Genomic DNA, 19,166 nt, shown 5'->3' on the forward strand with positions numbered 1-19,166 from the left:
TCACCCAGGCCTCCACGGGGGTCGCATGCCCAGGTTCCTCTTGCCAAGAGCAGGCGGACCCAGGGCGGGGCACAAGGTCCCGTAGGATCCGAGTGACGGAGACTGGGCCGGGCTCCTTCCCCCGGGGCTGTTGCCACACTTCCTGCCTCGGCGCTCTTTCCCCAGCCTGTTTCTAAGGAAGGGAGTCGGGTTGGGCGACCGCACCCCGGCCGCCCGGCTGGGTCTAGGCTCCAGGAGCTGACAGGGTGTCGGACAAATCCCGCGTCACTAGGGGAGGGCTTTTGGGATGGGGGACAGAGTATACAGGTGCCAAACAGTCACCCACAAGGGAGAACTCCAGTCATGCAAGATGCAGCAGTACCTTCTCCAGTATCCTCAAAGCCCCCTCTTGTGGCATGTCATTGTCCACTTAGCTCCTAAGATGTGTGCCCCGAGCCTTCTAACTGTATTTCATCAGGGCTTTGCAGAAGATCACACCTTTGACAAACATGTCCCCCTCTTCTATCCCACATATTTTTACATCTCATTGTACCCTAGGATTCTTGCTCACTGTCTGCTACCTAGATTCCCCCAATTCCTTCTCCTTCCCATTTATGCGGGAATCCTCAGACTCTTCCATGGACTCAGGAACCCCTATTCATATGCCGGGAACAGTGGTTGGATGCTGGAGAGGCTGAGGCAGGAGGATCTCAAGTTAGAGGCCAGCCTCAGCAACTTAGAGGCTCTGAGCAACTTAGTGAGACCCTGTCTCAAAGTAAAAAAATAAAAAGGGCTGGGGATATGGCTCAGGAATTAAGTGCCCCCGGGTTTAATCCCTGGGGGGATACACACACACACACACACACACACACACAGAGACACACACACACACACACAGAGGAAAAAAAGAAGCAAAGAAAGAAACCCTACTCATTTCTTGCATAATGGATCCTGCAGCTCTGCCCCCTATGATCTCTTCCCTCTTCCCTCCTGTGAATATTCCAGTCCCTCAACCCCTTTTTGCCTGGGACCCCCAGTTAATTTCTGGATCAGGAGTCTCCTCACCCCTCCTGACTTTATCGGGCTTAATCTCCCTTCCCTACTTTCTGGGGAAGTGTATTGGCAATCCTTCAACCTCTCAGCTACTCCGGGTCCCTCAGACCCTTCGCGGTCCATCTTGGGACCCCCTCCCCACCCCCTATGTACCAGGTCCTTAAATCGGCCCTGGTGAACTCCAAGGGAATCATCAACCTCCTCGGAAGTCCCTCCCGCTTGTGCCTCGGATTTTCAAAGCCTCCTTCCACGCGTACCCCGTGGTCCCTCGAGCCCCTCCCCCCTGCAACCCCGCCGAGCTACCCGGCCCGTGGCCGCTGTTTACAAGGACACGCGCTTCCTGACAGTGACGCGAGCCGCCTCCTCCCCTTCCCCACGCTCCAGAGGGGGGCGCGGGGGCCCGGCTCTGGCGTCGGCCAATGGGAACGCACTTCCGCAGCTGACAAGCGCGGTATAAAGGCTTGGGGCTCCGACTCAGCGGCTGGGACCTTGAGCGCAGCCGGGCAGCCTCGGAGCCAGCAGGGAGCGGGGAGCTGGGGGAAGCGAAGCCGAGAAATCCAGCGCGCCAGAGAGGGTGAGAGGGGCTCGGGAAGCAGGACAGAGCTTTCGCTCAAGGCTGCCAGCTGGCTGCTCCTGGTCGGTGCCAGCCCCTCACGACGCGCGACCAGACACCCAGTCCGGCCACTGCCGCGGACAGCTCGGCACCCGCCAGAGCGAGGCCCGGGGCGGCCCCGCAGGGACCCTCCCCAGACCGCCTGGGCCGCCCGGATGTGCACTAAAATGGAACAGCCTTTCTACCACGACGACTCTTACGCAGCGCCGGGATACGGTCGGGCCCCGGGCGGCCTCTCTCTACACGACTACAAACTCCTGAAACCGAGCCTAGCGCTCAATCTGGCGGACCCCTACAGGGGTCTCAAAGCTCCCGGGGCACGGGCCCCCGGCCCTGAGGGCAGTGGTGCGGGCAGCTACTTTTCCGGCCAGGGCTCGGACACTGGCGCATCTCTGAAGCTCGCCTCCTCAGAGCTGGAGCGCCTGATCGTCCCCAACAGCAACGGCGTGATCACGACGACGCCCACACCCCCGGGACAATACTTTTACCCCCGCGGGGGTGGCAGCGGCGGAGGTGCAGGGGGCACAGGGGGCGGCGTCACCGAAGAGCAGGAGGGTTTCGCCGACGGCTTTGTCAAAGCCCTGGACGACCTGCACAAGATGAACCACGTGACACCTCCCAACGTGTCTCTGGGAGCCAGCGGTGGCCCCCCGGCCGGGCCCGGGGGCGTCTATGCTGGCCAGGAGCCACCTCCTGTCTACACCAACCTCAGCAGCTACTCCCCAGCCTCCGCATCCTCCGGAGGCGCCGGGGCCACAGTCGGGACCGGGAGCTCATACCCGACGGCCACCATCAGCTACCTCCCACACGCACCGCCCTTTGCTGGTGGCCACCCCGCGCAGCTGGGCTTGGGTCGCGGCGCCTCCACCTTCAAGGAGGAACCGCAGACCGTGCCGGAGGCGCGCAGCCGCGACGCCACACCGCCAGTGTCCCCCATCAACATGGAAGACCAGGAGCGCATCAAAGTGGAGCGCAAGCGGCTGCGGAACCGGCTGGCGGCCACCAAGTGCCGGAAGCGGAAGCTGGAGCGCATCGCGCGCCTAGAGGACAAGGTGAAGACACTCAAGGCCGAGAATGCGGGCCTGTCGAGTACAGCCGGCCTTCTCCGGGAGCAAGTAGCGCAGCTCAAACAGAAGGTCATGACCCACGTCAGCAACGGCTGCCAGCTGCTGCTCGGGGTCAAGGGACACGCCTTCTGAGCGCATCACCCACCCCCGTACGGACACCCCCCAGCCTGGACGGCTGGGTGCACGCCTCCCACAGGGGGAGAGGGGGCAGGCGGTGGGCACCCGCCCCGAGGCCTGGGATGCCGCAAACCACACTGGACTGCGGCCCGCCAGCTTTGCGCCCAGTCCTTCCACCTCAACGTTTACAGGACCCCTTCCACGTTTTTTTTTTTTTTTTGTATTTTTTTTCTGTTGGAAACAGACTCGATTCATATTGAATATAATATATTTGTGTATTTAACAGGGAGGGGAGGGAGGGGGCGATTGCGGCGGAGCTGGCCCCGCCGCCCGGTACTCAAGCCCGCGGGGACGCTAGGGAGGGGACCTCCGCCCCCTGCACTCCCCCCTCTGCACCGTACTGTGGAAAAGAAACACGCACTTGATATCTAAAGAATTTATTTTAAGATGTGTGTATGTGTGTGTTGTTCTTTTTATTGAATCTATTTAAGTAAAAAAAAAAAAGGTTCTTTATTAATTTCTGTTGTCTTTATTTTTCCCAAGCCGGGCGGATGGAGGGAGGAGAGTACTGGGCTATCCCACCCCACTGCTGATTGTGTCTCGTTTTTGTGTGTATCCTCCTTTTTTGTCCAGGCATTTTAAGGTCCCAGCTTGGGTGTCCAACCCTCTCCAGGTCCCCTTTCACCGGAGTTGGAAGGTACCGGTGAGGGACCGCCAAGAAGCACAGCACAGGGGCAAGTCGCTCTGGGCGGGATGCGAGGTGCGCAGGCGTGGCCCCGCCCAGCCGCTCGCACCGGGGCTTTCCCCGCTGACGCAGCGGAAGCGCTGCCCATATATGGGCCGATTCTGCCCAGTGACGCTACCGCGGTCTCTGGGCAGATTCCGGGAATCCCCTCCCCCGCTCTGCCCGGCAGGGCCGCGGCGCCGGGAAGGGGGCCGGGATTTTCCCGGGCGGGCGGCTGCCTGGGCCCGGAAAACCCCAGGCCTGGGTCCAGAGCGCCCGCGGTGGGCGGGCTGCTCTCTCCTGGACTCTAGGAGCCACCCCCGAGCCTCCCTCAACGGGCTGGCGCCTGGGCCCCGCCGCGCCCACGCCCCCTGTCTGATCTGACCCGGGCGAAGGATTGCCGCTGCCTCTGCGTGGTTGCCGACGCCGTCCCCCACAACTCCCGCCAGGAAGGGCGGCGCCCGCCTGCCAGTTTCCCCTCCCGGGTGCCAGAGCGGGGCGACTGCCAGGTCCGGTCCTGCCAGGGCGGCTACTTGGGCCTCTGGGCGCCACCACCACCCTTATGCCATGCCCCCTGTTCTACAGCTGGGACCTGGGAGGAGGCGGAACTGCTGGAGTGCCCCGGTAGGGTCTGGCTGGCCTGGAAGTTGGAACCCTCCAGAGCAGAGAAGAAACCAGGTCATTGCGGCGGGGCTGGCAGAACAGACACTTTCGTTAATCCATGTATAAATAAATAAATACAGGAGGGGGTGTGTGGCTCAGTGGTAGAGCACTTGCACAGGAATGAGAGAAGCCCAGGGTTCCAGTCCCATCACCACTAAAAAACAACACCACACACACACAAGAAAAAAAAAAAAGAAAGAAAAAGTAGAAAAAACTCCAAGGGAGATGATTGACCCTTAATACTGCCTGAGTAGAAGTATTACTAGAGGTATATAGATTAAATGAGCATATTAGCCTTGTTCTTTGGAAAGAAATGGGGGGCTCAGAGTGACAAAGCCACTAGCTTAAATACATGCATCATCAAAACTGCACCCCCTGGGAACACTGCCTTATTTCTAATGTCTGCCTCCTAAAGTAATGCTCACCCTCCCACAGCAGGGGTATACTAACAGCCCTTCCTTGGGACTGGGAATGGAACTCAGGCTCCCACTGCTGGTTCTACTTTCAGGACTGGGTTCCCACCTTCTTCCCCCATAAAACTGGATTTAACAGGAATTCTTCCAGTTCTAGTAACTGTTAACTGGGCCTTAAGTAGAGCCTGGTGCTTAGAACTTCACATACTTTTAACTTGCACAGTCATCTGGGCTGGTAGTCTTCCTTCCCAGGGAAGAGCACAACTGTTAAATGACATCTGAGCCCAGATTGGCCGATGGTATGGTATAGATACTGAAATGCATGGCCACGTGGCAGGATGTAGGGTGTTCTGAAACCTATCCCCCCTCCTAGGGGCACCAAGCATCCTCTGCTGCCCTTTGGAAACTTCTCAGGCAAGGAGTCAGCAGTGCATGAAGTAAGGCCGCCACCTTGTGGTGAAAATTAGTAAACACAGGGTCGGTTTTCCAGGGTGCAAGTGCCCAGCCTGATAAAACACACCAACACAGAGTCATATCTGTTCCTAACACTTTATTGGTCACCTATATACCTGTACCCAGTTGGATATAAAGGGGTCACTATTAACCAGATCCCATGTAGGGGATGAGAAAGTGGAAAGCCTTGGCCTAGTTTACCAGCCCTCCCCCATACTATGGAGTTTGGAAGGGGCAGGTCCTGCCTTTCTTGGGTCAGCACAGAGCACCCAGGTAGGGGCACAGATGGAATCCAAGGACACAGGCTCACTGCCCGTTTGTCAGCCTAGTTGTGCTTGGAAAAATATTCCTTGCTGTCATCCACGTTGGGCTTGATTGTGTCACTGCCAGGCTTCCAGCCAGCGGGGCAAACTGTGGAAAGATACAGGGATGCATACATGAGACTAAAGCCCCATAATCAAGCTCAGGGGACGAACAGAGGGCATGCCAGATCCTGGATTGCAGAAGACAAAGCTAGAACCAAGTGGTCCAGGCCCAAGAATGTGCATATTAAGAGAAGCCCCCTCAAGCTCAGCTGCAGTATCTTCTAGCTGACATTTTCCTGTTCTAGCCTTCACTTTTTTTTTTTTTGGCCCCCTTAATCCACTTTCTCCCTTGGCCCTAATGGACTTGGGGAACCTGGAGTTGGGTTTCTCTTCCACATAAGAAGATACTCTGGGTCTGGGGATATAGCTCAGTTGGTAGAATGCTTGCCTTGCATGCACAAGGCCCTGGGCTCGATCCCCAGCACCAAAAAACAAAACAAGATACTCTGATCAGGCTGGGGTGTGGCTCATCTTTGCCTAGCATGTGCAAGGGCCTAGGTTCCATCCCTAACACCACAAGGGGGTGAGGGGAAGGTACTCTAATCTTTAACATGCCTTCTCAAATGACTTTTACAGATCTCTATCACCTCCTCCCAGCTGCCTGGTCTTTTTTTCTTTCTTTCTTTCTTCTTCTTCTTCTTTTTTTTTTTGTAACAGGGATTGAATCCAGGGGCATTTAACCACTGAACCACATCCCCAACCCTTTTTATATTTTATTTAGAGACAGGGTCTATCTAAACTTTTAGGACCTTGCTAAGTTGCTGAAGCTGGCCTTGAACTTTCAATCCTCCTGCCTCAGCCTACTGAGCCCCTGGGATTACAGGCTTCCGCCTAGCCTTGCTGCCTGCTCTTGTATTGGAGCACTTCACCTGACCTTACCCACTTCCAGGATGGAAACTTCCTGCAGACAAGGCCCTGAGTTGAATTTTCTTTAGGGCCCTAACATCCATTCCACACAGGTGCAGGGGCAGGCAGTGTGTCCGAGTGATTGACAGTGGAGCTAAGGTCATATTCATGCGTGAACATGAATATGTGTATCCACTCACCTTCCCCATGCTCATCTGTGTATTGGAAGGCCTGGACCAGCCGCAAAGCCTCATCCACAGAGCGCCCCACCGGCAAATCATTAACAGTGATCTGGCGAAGGACTCCCTTGCCATCAATGATGAAGAGGCCCCTGAGGACATGATGGTTCATGATAAGGAGCTGGGAGCTCCCACTTCGAGGGCCAGGGAAGGGAACACCATCCCACTGCCTGGTCATCTTGGGGACAGGGCTGGTGGTCTGGTCATCCTGGGGACAGGGCTCCCAGAAGTGGATTGTGCATCCCTTCCATACCTGTAGGCAATGCCCTCATCGCTTTTCAGCACGCCATAATTATGGGACAAGCTTCTGGTCACATCAGCAAGCAGGGGGATGTTCAGGGGGCCCAAGCCTCCTTCCTTCCGCGGGGTGTTGATCCTGGAGATAGGGGAGACCGGGTTGGGACCTCAGGATGTCTGACAAAGCAGGGTCCTCACCCTATGAGCCTGGGAGTGATAAGGGTTGGAGTGGGAGTGCTGGAAACCACAGATAAGGGGCCTTAGAGTAGGTCCTGCAAGCCCCACCCGCCCCACCCTGGAGGTGTAGGGGCTGTATCCCCATAGCTGGGACAAGAATCCTGCCATGTCCAGCCAAGTGGCTTCATATGGCTGGAGCAGTAGCAGTAGAGAGCTAATGTCAGAGTCCCCATCCTCCTCTCGGTCTGTGTCCTGGGGCCCAGCCCTTCACTTGGTGAACTGGAGTTTCCACCTTCATGAAATAGGACAATACAGCCTGTCTTCTGAGAACTGAGAGAGATAAAGCATCTGCAACTTCACGGGCCATGCATCTAGCTGCCAAATGTTAATTACTGTCATCATCCATCCTTAAGGACTTAGGAGTCATTATTTCCATTCTTTTCTAGATGAGGAAAGGGAGGCCACAGGCTTGGCTCTACGGTGTGAGCTTAGCTGCATCCTCCCTCCCTGGTCCCTGCTCCTACCAAGCCAAGTGGGTGAACTGAGAGTCGACAGAGACACCCAGCACCTCGCAGCCCAGCTTGCGGAAGTCCTCAGCATGTTCGCTGAAAGCGATGATCTCCGTGGGGCACACAAAAGTGAAGTCCAGTGGGTAGAAAAAGAGGACCACGTACTTTCCTGGGGTCGAGGGAAACAGATGAGAAATTAGGACCCAGCCTCTCTGATCCGTGGGCCCCGCCCCCACCTGGACCCCCGCCAGGCCGTCTCACCTCTGTAGTCAGAGAGCTTGACCTCCTTGAAGGCACCATCCACCACCGCGGTGGCTGTGAAGTCAGGGGCGGGCTTTCCGATGTGCGCGTTTCCAGAGGCCATGACTGAAAGCCAAGACCCGCGCCGATCAGTGCACAAGGGAAGACCCTTTGTCCTCCCTTTCCAAGGTCACGCTGCGTGCTGGGCCCAGTTACGGAGACAGAGCAGAGGAGGCCGCGGCGCTCATACTCACCCTCCCCGCTGCCGGTTCTACAAGGCCGGGAGGCTGCCGGAGACCCGCCCCCTTAAGCAGAATAAAAGTGGCAGGGCCACTGTCCCTAGGCCCCACCAGTGAGTGAGCCTGAGCGCGGTGGCGCAAGCCCCGGTCCAGAGGAGATGTCGAGAACCTCTGGGGCAGGGTGTGGGGAGCCCGGCTATCGGGCTGTACTCCAAGGCTGGGGCCTCAGTTTCCCTCGCAAGGACAAAGGCAGCCACTATGGCGGATGGAAAACAAAGGCGGCCAGCAGGGAGGTCCTGATAGGGCCAGAACTCAGGAAGGGGGCTCACCCCCATTCAGATGTACACCAAGTGTCCATACCTGCGTGGGCAAGAGACGGACACGCTGAAGAACAGACGCACCGACTCGAGTTCTCAAAGCCAAGTGTGCCCGGGGCCGCGGAGTCTCTTATGCACCGCCCGAACCGTGACGCGCAGGGCTGGGGCGGGGCTGGCGAGCCGAGCGGTCAGGTCCACTGCGCCGGCAAGGGAGGGGGAGCGGCGCGGCTGGGCCTTGCGCCTGCGCGGTGAAGGGGACAGTTCGGCCGCCCGCCGCCACCACTGCGCTAGCTTGTGGGGTAGTGCATGAGCCGCAAACTAGTCGCGTGGCTGGGTCCCGGAACGCGCTGGAGACGGTTGGCGTCCGGCATGGCCCGGCACCAGCCGGCCTTGGTGCTGTTGCCTCTGTGGCTCCTGGTGCCGACAACAGCTGTCCAGCTCTCCCCCGACTACCAGTACTTCGGCGACAAGGGAGAAGGTGACACCTGGGAGCTACTGCGGCAGCAGCATCAAAAGGGTAATCGCAGGCGGCGGGTATGACAATGCCCCATGGCCCTACTTCTCCAGTTGGCTGCAAACAGACTCTCCCCCTCCATGGCTTTCAAATCTTCGCCCAGCTCCGCACTGCCAGCTCCCCTGGGGCTGGTTACTTTTCTCCGAGGCCCAGTTTTCTTATCTGTAAAGTGAAGTGAACACTGCCTGAAAGCAGTTCACAGGAAGATCGGGCCTAGATAGGCGATAAACATGAAGACAGACACATCCATGAACTCATGGATAGGTGCTAGGAAGGGCAAAGATGGAGGAATACAGAAAAAAAAACTGGCAACCAACGCAACCAGACAAAAGCACGAAAAGCACAGATTTGGGGAGACAGTGTCTCAGGCAAAGGGAACAGACAGTGCCAAGGATAAAAAGCCTATTGGAGGGGCTGGGGATGTGGCTCAAGCAGTAGCGCGCTCGCCTGGCATGCGTGCGGCCCAGGTTAGATCCTCAGCACCACATACAAAGATGTTGTGTCTGCCGAAAACTAAAAAATAAATATAAAAATTTCTCTCTCTCTCTCTCTCTCTCTCTCTCTCTCTCTCTCTTTAAAAAAAAAAAAAAAAAAAAAAAAAAAAAAGCCTACTGGAGGAAAGGAAAGGGGGAATGTGATGTTGCAGAGACCAGGCAAGCTAGGGCATGAGTGTCAAGCTCTGAGAGCTGGGAGTTGGGGTAAGACCTGCTTCATAGTGGCACAGAAAAAAAAAAAAAACAGTAAAGACTGTTGTAGGAGTGTGGGCCTTAGTTCAGCGCAGAAGACTTGCCTAGCATGCCAAAACAATGTTGTAAAGGACATCTTAATAAGTTGGGGTTTAGGGGGTATCTCAGACCCTAAGACCCTGTGTTCCACCCCCAGCACTCCATCGCCCCCACACAAAAAGTTACATATCTCCTTTTTTTTTTTTTTTGGTTGTGGGGAAGGACAGGATTGAACCCAGGGATGCTTTACCACTGAGCTACATGCATACATCCACAGCCTTTTTATTCTGAGACAGGGTTTTGCTAAATTGCTTAGGGCCTGGCTAAGTTGCTGAAGCTGGCCTCAAACTTGCAATTTTCCTGTCTCAGCCTTCTGAGTGGCTGAGATTGCTGGCATGTTCCACTGCCCCACTATTTATAGCTTCTTTCAAAGTGATCATGATAATTATTTTGGTTCTTCATCAGGGGCTTTAAGTACCTTCATTATGTCAATTATGTCATTTAATTTACCACCTGTCAGCCCTGCTGGTAAGGTGGCATTGTGCCTGTTAGATAGGCCTATGATCAAGCCTCTGAAGACAGGAGTCAACTTCTCAACTTCAGATGGCAGGCACCAAGGGGTGTCTATACTCCCACTGGGCAAGCTGGCACAGGTTAGAGATGTCAGTTTGCAGACCCTCTGGGCTCACCAGATGTGTGACCTTGGGAGAATGAATCTCTAGGTCTCAGTTTTCTCACCTGGGACTAATGGGAAGACTAAAAGGCATACAGGCAGAGCCTGGCAAACTGCCTAGCAAATATGAGCCGTTGTTTGTTAGTATAATTATCTTTGTGCCTTCCTGGAGGCACCCCTACCTGAGTCTTCATCTCTATCTTTAGTCTTGGAGGATTCAATCCTGGGCCCCTGGGGAAAGTGGCACTGTTTCTGCAACCTGGGCAAACAAGAACGCAGCCGCGAGGTGCTGGGCACAGTTCCAGATCCCATGGTGTTCATGGATCGAGAGAACCTGGTCCAGGCGAGGCCCTGCAGGCAAAGGGACTGTCCATCCTGCAAGCCAATCGACTGCAACTGGAGGCCCTGAACCCAGGTGAGAGACTGGCATAGAGGAGGCAGGCAGGGGCAGAAGCAACTGGCAAAGCCATGGGTCCCAAAGGAGGGGAGGGAAAGAGGAAGGGAGGTGCTTGTAGAGGGTGTGAGGCTAGTAAGAGGAAGGAGATAACTGGGGCCCTAAATCTGAGTCTTGAGGCCAGTAGGGAGGGGCGAGCTGAGTCAATACCTCTGAGTCAAGAGCCTCCAGGTGGGGTGGTGCACCCGGTAATCCCAGCAACTTGGAAGGCTGAGGCAGGAGGATTGGGAGTTCAAAGCCAGCCTCAGCCAAAGCGAGGCACTAAACAACTCAGTGAGACCCTGCCTCTAAAGAAAATACACAATAGGAATAGGGCTGGGGATGTGGCTCAGTGGTTGAGTTCTTGCCTAGCAATGTGTGAGGCCCTGGGTCTAATCCTCAGCACCACATAAAGATAAATAAATAAAATAAAGGTAATTGTGTCCATCTACAACAAAAAACAACAACAACAAAAAAGCCCTCCCTGATGTCCAGGAAGAAAACAAAAAGGTGGTGTGCACTGGAGGGATAGGGGAGATGGGGAAAACTAGGAAATTGATGGAGGCGCATGGCTCCGATGAGCGGGAACCCACAGGCAGAGGACATGAACCCTACAGAGTCCAAGGGATAGAAGGAGAGGTGCGGCAGGAGTGGCAGAGGGGCCTGGGATGGGAGAGCAGAAGAAAGGGGGGTGATGGGTTGAGGAGGCCTGAGACTCTATAAGCAGGAATCTGCTGTTGTGGATCTCCATTAGGAGTAGGGGAGGCTTGGCCCTAATTAGAGTAGGAGGCAGAGATCCTGGTGGCAGGGGGGATACAAGTTAATGGCCGAAAGTGGGAGTTTAGGGACTCCAACTTGGAAGGCCTGACAGAGAAACAATGGGAATACATAGTGCAGAAAACACAGTTTTCAGAATGCGTATATAAGGGCAGGAACCACGAGAATAAGGGCCCAGTGGTGCGGAGAGCAACGGACTGGGAATGATATTTGGCCTTCTTTGCCCCAAAACAGAGTCAACTGAGCTGCGCCTCAGTTTCCCCTTTACTTTCCTCTTTTTTCAGCAGCGTCCACGAGCAAGGAACAAGAGACCCCGGGGCGGAGCTCGGAAAGTGACCTGGTGCAAAGAACACCCTCCGTTGCCTCCCGTGGGGACTACAATTCCCAGGAGGCCGCACGGCAGCGGCGTCGGCGCTGCATGCGTAAACGTCCGCGCCGGCGGGAGCGTCGGGGGCGTGTCCCGCGCGCTGATTGGTCAGGATCCAGCGCTGCTGTGGAGCCCACGGCAATCGCGCGCCAAGGCCAGCGCCTGCAGCGCTCCTTCTTGCAACTGGCGGCGGCCGCTGAGGGGGTATGGATTTCAGCGAGTTGGAGAAAGACAATACAGGCCGCTGTCGCTTGAGCTCGCCAGTGCCCGCCGTGTGCCGCAAGGAGTCATGCGTTCTCGGCGTTGATGAAGCGGGTCGGGGCCCTGTGCTTGGTGCGTCCCTAGGGCCAGGGAAGGGGAGGGGCGTAGTAAGGGAAAGACAGTCGCCCTGGAACCTGAGTCGGGATTGCATCCGACCTGGGGAAGCGTGATGACCATGAGTTATAGTGGGATGACCATGGCATCGGTGGTGGCACTGAACAAAGCAGTGGTGATGGAAGAGGGCTGGTGGCTGACACGGACTCACTAGTTGGACCCTTGTTCCCAGAAATCTTGACATTTCTCCTCCCCAGGGCCCATGGTCTACGCCATCTGTTATTGCCCCTTGTCCCGCCTGGCAGATCTGGAGGCTATGAAAGTGGCAGGTGAGCCTGAAATACACTTCTGAGGACGGGGTTCCTGGGCATGTGCGGGGTGGGGGGGGAGCAGGTGAGAAATCTAGGGGAAGAACAGGAACTGGGAGAACAAGCTGCCCCCCCCTTTTCTCCAACTCTCCTCCCAGACTCAAAGACCATGTCGGAGAGCGATCGGGACAGGCTCTTTGCCAAAATGGAGGAGAACGGGGACTTTGTGGGCTGGGCTCTGGACGTGCTATCTCCAAACCTCATCTCTACCAGCATGCTTGGGCGGTGAGGGGTGCTTCAGAGGGGCTGGGGTGGAGGGGTAGGCCAGCATGGCCTAGGTGGGCCCTGTGGCTGGAATGGGTTTAACTGAGCTCTACCCACCACTGCAGGGTCAAATACAACCTGAACGCCCTGTCCCACGATACAGCTGCTGGACTAATACACTATGCATTGGACCAGGGTGTGAGAGTCACCCAGGTGAGCTGACTGTTGGGTTGCCTCTATTTAATCATCTTTGGATGAAATGGAGGTTACCAAGTGCAGTGTGGCCTAGGGGTGGAGCTCAGTGGTAAGAGTATGTCCTTAATATGTGCAGGGCCTTGAGTTCAATCCCCAACATCAAGAAAATAAAGAGGGGCTGGGGATGTGGCTCAAGCGGTAGCGCACTCGCCTGGCGTGCGTGCGGCCCGGGTTGGATCCTCAGCACCACATACCAACAAAAAGATGTTGTGTCCGCCGAGAACTAGAAAAAAAATAAATGTTGGAAAATTCTCTCTCTCTCTCTCTCTCTCTCTCTCTCTCTCTCTCTCTCCCTCTCTCCCCCTCTCCCTCTCCTCTCTCGCTCTCTCTTTAAAAAAAAAAAAAAGAAAATAAAGAGATTATAATTGTTTTAAGAAAAAAGAAAGTGCAGTGGACAGATTCAACATCAGATCATCAGCAGTGCCTCAGGCATATTCATTGCTGCCACTGAATCCCTGCTCCTGTTCCTGACCTAAATGTGTGCTCCATTCCTGTCTAACCTGAACCCCTATTCTAAAGGTCTAGAACGAGTCTCACGTCTGTCCATCTTCCCACAGCTTCTGTCCTAGCCCGGTGTACCCTCTGCAACCTGGAAATCTGCCCTGCTTCCTCCCTGATTCCCCCACCTTCATCCCCTTCCTCTCCAATCTGTTCCCCACACAGCAGACGGTTGTCTTTGTGAAATGTAAATCATGACATTTAATTTTATGATCACAGTGGAAATTAAATCAGGAAAATTGAGTCAAGTGGGGGAGAATGAGATTAAATTATCAGAGAAAAACATAAGTCAGCATTGCATCAATTGCTCTGAGTCAAAGATGGTAGGCTTTGTGAGAATTACCAGGGGAAATAACTCTGACACAGGAAATGTAGCAGGCAGACTTTGCTGAGGAAGTGGCTGAGGCCCCAACCCTGAATGCAGAGCTGGTGGGTGATGCTATACTTAGTGTTTCAAGGCTTAATCTGGAGAAACAGATGGTCAGCTGGTACACAAAAAGTAAATATGATTTCTGAAAATGATAATTTCCATAGAGGCACCACTTGAACCATCAGCTCCTTGACCTCACTTCTATGCTTCAACCATGGAGCCTCCAATCAGTTGTTCAGCAACATCCACATGGTTCAACCTCAGGGCCTTTGCACTGGCTCTTTCCTCCTCCTGGAACACTCTTTCCCAGATCTCCACATGGTTTATTTCCTCACTTCCTTCAAGTCTCTATTCAAATATCACCACTTTAGATCTTCCTTGTCAGTATTTAAAATTATAACCCCTTTAAACTTTTTCCTGTTCTGTACTTATCCTGGTTTTTGTCTTTGCCCTCACCAAGATTTTCACCCAACAAAGGCTGAGATTTTTCTGTAGTTTGCTGCCATGTCCTTACTACGTACGACAGCATCTGGCATGCACTAGGTGCTTAATAAGTGTGCAGTGTCTGCAGCATGATCAGGCAAAGCCTTTTGTGTGTGTGTGTGTGTGTGTGTGTGTGTGTAGGGGTGCTGAGGATGGAACCCAGGTCTTTGTGCATTCCAGGCAAGCACTCTTCCACTGAACTGCATCCCTAGCACCAACAAAATACCTTTTACATTTAATAAAAGTCAATGTCAGTCTGGGAAAAGGGCTCAGTGGTAGAGCACTTTCCTGGCATGTGTTAGGACCGAGGTTCCATTCCCAGCTCCCTGAGGAAAAAAAAAGAAAATGATTGTGGGAATTGAAAACAGCAAGTACAATGGCTGAGAGATTGGATCCTTTGCACAGTTGTTTTTCCAGCTGTTTGTTGAATGAGAACATTTCTGTCACCATGATAGGTGTTCGTGGACACAGTGGGGCTGCCAGAGACATACCAGGAGCGGTTGCAGCAGCGCTTTCCTGGAATTGACGTGACAGTCAAGGCCAAAGCAGATGCCCTCTACCCTGTGGTCAGCGCTGCCAGCATCTGTGCCAAGGTCAGCCCCCCACTGACTGTGGATGATTTCTGGCATCTCTCTGGGAGGGACCAGCCTTGGCTCCCCTGGGGGAAGGAGATTCCAAGTTTCTGTCCTGCCTGCAGGTGGCTCGAGACCAGGCAGTGAAGAACTGGCAGTTTGTGGAGGACCTGCAGGACCTGGATGCTGATTATGGCTCTGGCTACCCTAATGGTGAGCAAATGGCAGTCAGGCCTGCTCTGCAGCTGCCCTGAGACCCCCCACTGTGGTGGTGAACAGTGACTGTAGCTATGTCGAGCACACTGCTGGAGGTTTCTAAAACGTTCTGGCCGCTCTGCTCCATAGCAGAAGAGGCTGAACCCCAGACACTGTACGTCTGATCAGGGCCTCGTGGCCAGTGAGTGGCAACTGGATTCCAGCTCATAGGCTCTCTCCTCCCCTCCCTCATTTTGCTGTCTGGAGCCCCAGAGAGTGAGAGACTGAGCTGGGCGTGGTGACGCACACCTATGATCCCAGGGACTTGGGAGAGTGAGGCAGGAAGATCAAAAGTTCAAGCCAACCTCAACAACTTAGCGAGGCCCTAAGCAACTTTGGAAGACCCTGTCTCCAAAAAGGGGGCGCTAGCCATGTGGTTCAGTGGTTAAGTGCCCCTGGGTTCAATCCCCAGTACCTGCCACTACCCCTCCAAAAAAAAGGGCGGGGGCTGAGACCAAAGGTATCTGCTTGTTAAGGGGAAGGAGGCAGGGATGGGGGTCCTGGCTCAATCCTGTGGCCTCAGTTTATATCTGTGATCTGTGCTGTTCTCTCCACCACGAGGCTCCGTGTCCTCATTATACAATGAAAACAGTCTCATACACACCTTCCTGCAAACTTCATGCATGCATCAAGGGCAGGTGTGAGGATTCAGTGGTGGAGCTGGTAAAGCACTTGCCCCGCATTCACGGGCAGGGCTTTTATCCCTGCAGTGCAAACAGAAAGATACAGTGAAGGTTTGGTAGTTGGGTTCAAGGATGGCTCCAGTCCTTTTGAAGCTGGGTGGGGAGCAGAGCCCCTCAGGTGATTAGAAGTCAGGGTGCCTGGTACTTGCCATGCAGGGCTGAGCCCTGGGGATACAGCATAAGTCAAACATCTCAAGGCCCCACTGAGCTCCTCCCTGTGGAGAGAATGGGTGTTACATTGTTGTCCTTGGGGGTCAGAGGCTATCTCAGAGGCAGTCTCAGCACTGCTCAGCCAGGCACAGCCTGTGCCAAGGGCCTGAGGCACAAAATGCCCCAAGCACTCAGGAGGAAGTCAAAGGTGAGTGGACCTGGAGCTTGGGTGTTACCTTGAGACTTGGGGACTGCTGTCATTGTCTGTCCCACCCCCAGATCCCAAGACAAAAGCATGGTTGAAGAAACACGTGGAACCGGTGTTCGGCTTCCCCCAGTTCGTTCGGTTCAGTTGGAGCACAGCCCAGACCATCTTGGAAAAGGAGGCAGCAGATGTTTTGTGGTGGGTGCTATAGGAGGGTGGGTGCTATAGGAGGGTGAGTGGGAGGGCCAGGCCCCGTCCCGGAAGTGGTCATGTCACTCTCTCCACAGGGAGGACTCCCCAGCACAGGACCTGGAAGGACCTGAGAGGATCACCGCCTACTTCAACAAAGGCTCCCGAGCCCGCCCCCGTGCCCCCCACAGATACTTCCAGGAGCGGGGCCTAGAACCAGCCACTGCCCTGTAGGAGGAGCCTCCTTCCTCCCCAGGCCTGCCTCCCCTCACCAAGGAGGATTAAAGTTGTTGAAGGATAAGCAAATGGAGGGGTTGTCCTTGGGGCCAGAAGTGGTATGGGAGTGACTTCAGCAGCCCGATGCAGCTGCTGCCTTTTGGGTAGTATTGGACTGATTTGATTTTTAAAATACAGCCCTGCCCTGGGACTGGGGGGTAGCAGTGGTAGAGAGCCTGCCCAGCACACACAAGACCCTTTCTTTGATTACCAGGACCAAAAGTCCTGTGCTGTGTAAGTGTGTTTCTGCATAAGGATGTTTCTTGAAGGGGACTGCAGGTACAGCTGAAAACTTCCTCTCACCTAGTGACCTCCGACATTGGCGCCCAGTACCTCACTCAACTGTGTGGTGATGTTGGTAGAAACAGATGGACGGCACTGCCAAGGGAGAAAAAAAATGCAGCACCAACTGGGCACAGTGGTGCCTGCCTATAATTCCAGGGATTTGGGAGGCAGGAGGATCACAAGTTGGAGGCCAGCCTCAGCAATTTAGCAAGAACCTGTCTCAAAAAATAAAAATGGCTGGGGGTGAGCTCAGTGGTAAAGCACCCTGCGTTCAATCTCCAGCACCAGAAAATGTATGCCTCAGTCTGATGCAGCTCACCTGTGGCCCCACTACCCGAGGCTGAGGCAGGTGGATCCCATGTTCAAGGCCAGCCTAGGCAACAGCAAGACCCTGTCTCAAAAAGTAAAAAGGATTGGGGATTATAACCCAGTGGTAAAACACAAGGCTGGGCAGCATGTAAAGTGGCTGTGTGGATGTAGTGTAAGGCCAAGGTCATTCCCAGCAGTCTGTAGCTGCTGCATCTTGGCTCCATAACCAGCATTCTCTCCCCCTCTCCTGGTTCCAGCTCCTGATTATGCTTTGGAGGGAGCTGCTCCTTGCCCATTCCCGGTTCATGGGTTCAGGTGGAACCAAACCCCAACATCAGGCACCAACCCATAACCCAAAAGAGGCTAATGGTGCACGGCATAGTCTATCTTAGCCTACTAGGAAGAGATCCTGTCCAGAGGAGAGCAGGAAGACCATCATTTAAGCACCAGGATATAGATAGCTATTCCTGAAGCCTACCAGTGTTTTTGGCACTGGGGTTTGAACCCAGGGGCACCTTACCACTGAGTTACATTCATAGTCTTTTTGAGACAGTCTCACGAAGTTGTTGAGGCTGGCCTTGAATTTGCCATCCTCATCCTGGCCTCCAGAGCTACTGCACTGGCACCACTGTTTTGTCTTGAGGGCACTTTAAACTGAATTTGACTCGCAGCTGAAAGAGGCCTGCTTGCTACCCCCCAATGGGACACTTCTGTTTGTTACTCTAGTCTTCCCTGAGGACAGGGAATAGGCCTGCAGTGTTTAAGTGTATCACCTGGCACACAGTAGGCCTCTGCTAACCTTGCTCTGGCAAACATCTGAAAGGAACATTACTCCCTTTTTTAACAGATGGGGAAATGGGTTCTCCTAGGGCCTGGGGATAGGAGTAATGTTCACGGCTGGTTGTGGCGGATCATGCCTGTAATCCCAGTGACTCAGAGGCTGAGCCAGGAGGATTGAAAGTTTGAGGCCAGCCTCAGCAGTTTAGCAATACCCTCAGCAACTTAATGAGATCTTTTATCAAAAATAAAAGGGCTGGGGATGTGGCTCAGTGGTAGTGCTTGACTAGCACAGATGAGGTATTGGGTTTGATCCTCAGAACACATAAAAATAAAGGTATTGTGTTCATCTACAACTAAGAAAATTTAAAAAGGGTGGAGTGGTTAAGCACCCCTGGGTTCAATCCTGGGGCAGGGAGTGATGTTCACTGCAGAAATCCTAACCTGTGTCTAGTTCCTCTCCCTAGGCAGGACCTGGGATGTGGAGGAGGGGATTGCCAGACACTGTAGGGTCTGCGTGCTCAGAAGGGAAGACCATGAATCGGTCTTGTCCATAAATGTCAGGGGGCTTCTTGGCAGGCCTGGCAGCACACAGTGGAGGGCACACCTCTTGTCCTTGTCAGCTCCCCTTGTGCCCTCCTATGCCCATCCGTGACACCTGGGTATTCTGAGTTGTAACAGCAATCCAGGATAGAGGTTGTTGTCAGTTACACTCTAGTGTCAATCAGCTGCTAGCTGTAGGTCCTGAGGATTAGAATTTGGGTACATGCCAGGAGCGGTGGCACACGCCTGTAATCCCAACAGCTAAGAAGGCCGAGGCAGGAGGATCCTAGTTCAAAGCCAGCCTCAGCAAGTTAGCAAGGCCCTCAGCAACTCAGAGATACTCTGTCTATAAAGAAAACACAAAAAAGAGGCGGGGGCTGGGGATGTGGCTTAGTGGTTAATTGCCCCTGAGTTCAATCCCCAGTACAAAAAACAAAAATCCTGTCATTTTGAGGCCATTCTCTGTTTCCCCAAGAAAGAGCGGTACCACATGCTCTAGCGGGAAGCTTTATTTCAGAAGGAGAGGGTAAAATTAGTTGGGAGTTGGGTCGTTTCGTTTCTCGGATAACCTGAAGGGGGACCCTTCTGGGAGCCCCAGGGAAGGAGGGACAGGACTCTGGGTATTAGAAGGCAGGGAGGGAGCCATGCCTAGGGAAGGGACGCCTCTTTTCTTGAAGGCCGGGCGCCCG

The 19,166-nt window shown here is 54.3% G+C and overlaps 4 protein-coding genes across 5 annotated transcripts; 3 read left to right on the top strand and 1 right to left on the bottom strand.

Annotated features, from left to right (window-relative positions):
• Positions 1-1,498: 1,498 nt before the first annotated feature.
• LOC308645166 (transcription factor JunB-like) lies at positions 1,499-3,269 on the top strand. Its single transcript, XM_081287248.1, has one exon. The coding sequence runs from the start codon at positions 1,801-1,803 to the stop codon at positions 2,842-2,844; it is 1,044 nt and encodes a 347-aa protein (XP_081143374.1). The 5' UTR covers positions 1,499-1,800; the 3' UTR covers positions 2,845-3,269.
• Positions 3,270-5,164: 1,895 nt separating this feature from the next.
• LOC308643807 (peroxiredoxin-2) lies at positions 5,165-7,821 on the bottom strand. Its single transcript, XM_081284057.1, has 5 exons — positions 7,717-7,821; positions 7,471-7,624; positions 6,786-6,908; positions 6,494-6,624; positions 5,165-5,493 (listed from the first exon to the last, which is right to left on the bottom strand). Exons 1-5 carry the CDS (start codon positions 7,817-7,819, stop codon positions 5,408-5,410), a joined length of 597 nt encoding a protein of 198 aa, XP_081140183.1. The 5' UTR covers positions 7,820-7,821; the 3' UTR covers positions 5,165-5,407.
• A 522-nt stretch (positions 7,822-8,343) lies between these two features.
• On the top strand, positions 8,344-11,778 carry LOC308643808 (thrombospondin type-1 domain-containing protein 8-like). Of its 2 annotated transcripts, none has more exons than XM_081284058.1 (3): positions 8,344-8,768; positions 10,370-10,578; positions 11,658-11,778. In XM_081284058.1, exons 1-2 carry the CDS (start codon positions 8,558-8,560, stop codon positions 10,570-10,572), a joined length of 414 nt encoding a protein of 137 aa, XP_081140184.1. In that variant the 5' UTR covers positions 8,344-8,557; the 3' UTR covers positions 10,573-10,578; positions 11,658-11,778. The 2 variants fall into 2 exon arrangements, with proteins under 2 accessions (XP_081140184.1, XP_081140185.1); XM_081284059.1 differs by having other exon boundaries at positions 11,661-11,744.
• Positions 11,779-11,915: 137 nt separating this feature from the next.
• On the top strand, positions 11,916-16,686 carry LOC308643806 (ribonuclease H2 subunit A). The gene is made up of 8 exons (XM_081284056.1): positions 11,916-12,073; positions 12,313-12,384; positions 12,522-12,648; positions 12,753-12,840; positions 14,689-14,826; positions 14,931-15,018; positions 16,173-16,296; positions 16,386-16,686. Exons 1-8 carry the CDS (start codon positions 11,947-11,949, stop codon positions 16,519-16,521), a joined length of 900 nt encoding a protein of 299 aa, XP_081140182.1. The 5' UTR covers positions 11,916-11,946; the 3' UTR covers positions 16,522-16,686.
• Positions 16,687-19,166: the final 2,480 nt, after the last annotated feature.

This window comes from Spermophilus citellus (genome assembly GCF_964194105.1).
Source record: "Spermophilus citellus genome assembly, chromosome: 3".
Lineage (NCBI taxonomy): Eukaryota > Metazoa > Chordata > Mammalia > Rodentia > Sciuridae > Spermophilus > Spermophilus citellus.

What these genes read in the sequence shown, in the direction of transcription:
- LOC308643806 (XM_081284056.1), top strand. Translation starts at nt 11,947, where the DNA reads ATGGATTTCAGCGAGTTGGAGAAAGACAATACAGGCCGCTGTCGCTTG. An exon ending in TCTACCAGCATGCTTGGGCG is followed by an intron (nt 12,649 to 12,752) that starts GTGAGGGGTGCT and finishes CCACCACTGCAG; the next exon opens with GGTCAAATACAACCTGAACG. An exon ending in TGGCTCTGGCTACCCTAATG is followed by an intron (nt 15,019 to 16,172) that starts GTGAGCAAATGG and finishes TCCCACCCCCAG; the next exon opens with ATCCCAAGACAAAAGCATGG.
- LOC308643808 (XM_081284058.1), top strand. Translation starts at nt 8,558, where the DNA reads ATGAGCCGCAAACTAGTCGCGTGGCTGGGTCCCGGAACGCGCTGGAGA. An exon ending in GCGGCAGCAGCATCAAAAGG is followed by an intron (nt 8,769 to 10,369) that starts GTAATCGCAGGC and finishes CTCTATCTTTAG; the next exon opens with TCTTGGAGGATTCAATCCTG.
- LOC308643807 (XM_081284057.1), bottom strand. Translation starts at nt 7,819, where the DNA reads ATGGCCTCTGGAAACGCGCACATCGGAAAGCCCGCCCCTGACTTCACA. An exon ending in CAAGCTCTCTGACTACAGAG is followed by an intron (nt 7,625 to 7,716) that starts GTGAGACGGCCT and finishes CCTCGACCCCAG; the next exon opens with GAAAGTACGTGGTCCTCTTT. An exon ending in CACAGATGAGCATGGGGAAG is followed by an intron (nt 5,494 to 6,493) that starts GTGAGTGGATAC and finishes ATCTTTCCACAG; the next exon opens with TTTGCCCCGCTGGCTGGAAG.
- LOC308645166 (XM_081287248.1), top strand. Translation starts at nt 1,801, where the DNA reads ATGTGCACTAAAATGGAACAGCCTTTCTACCACGACGACTCTTACGCA.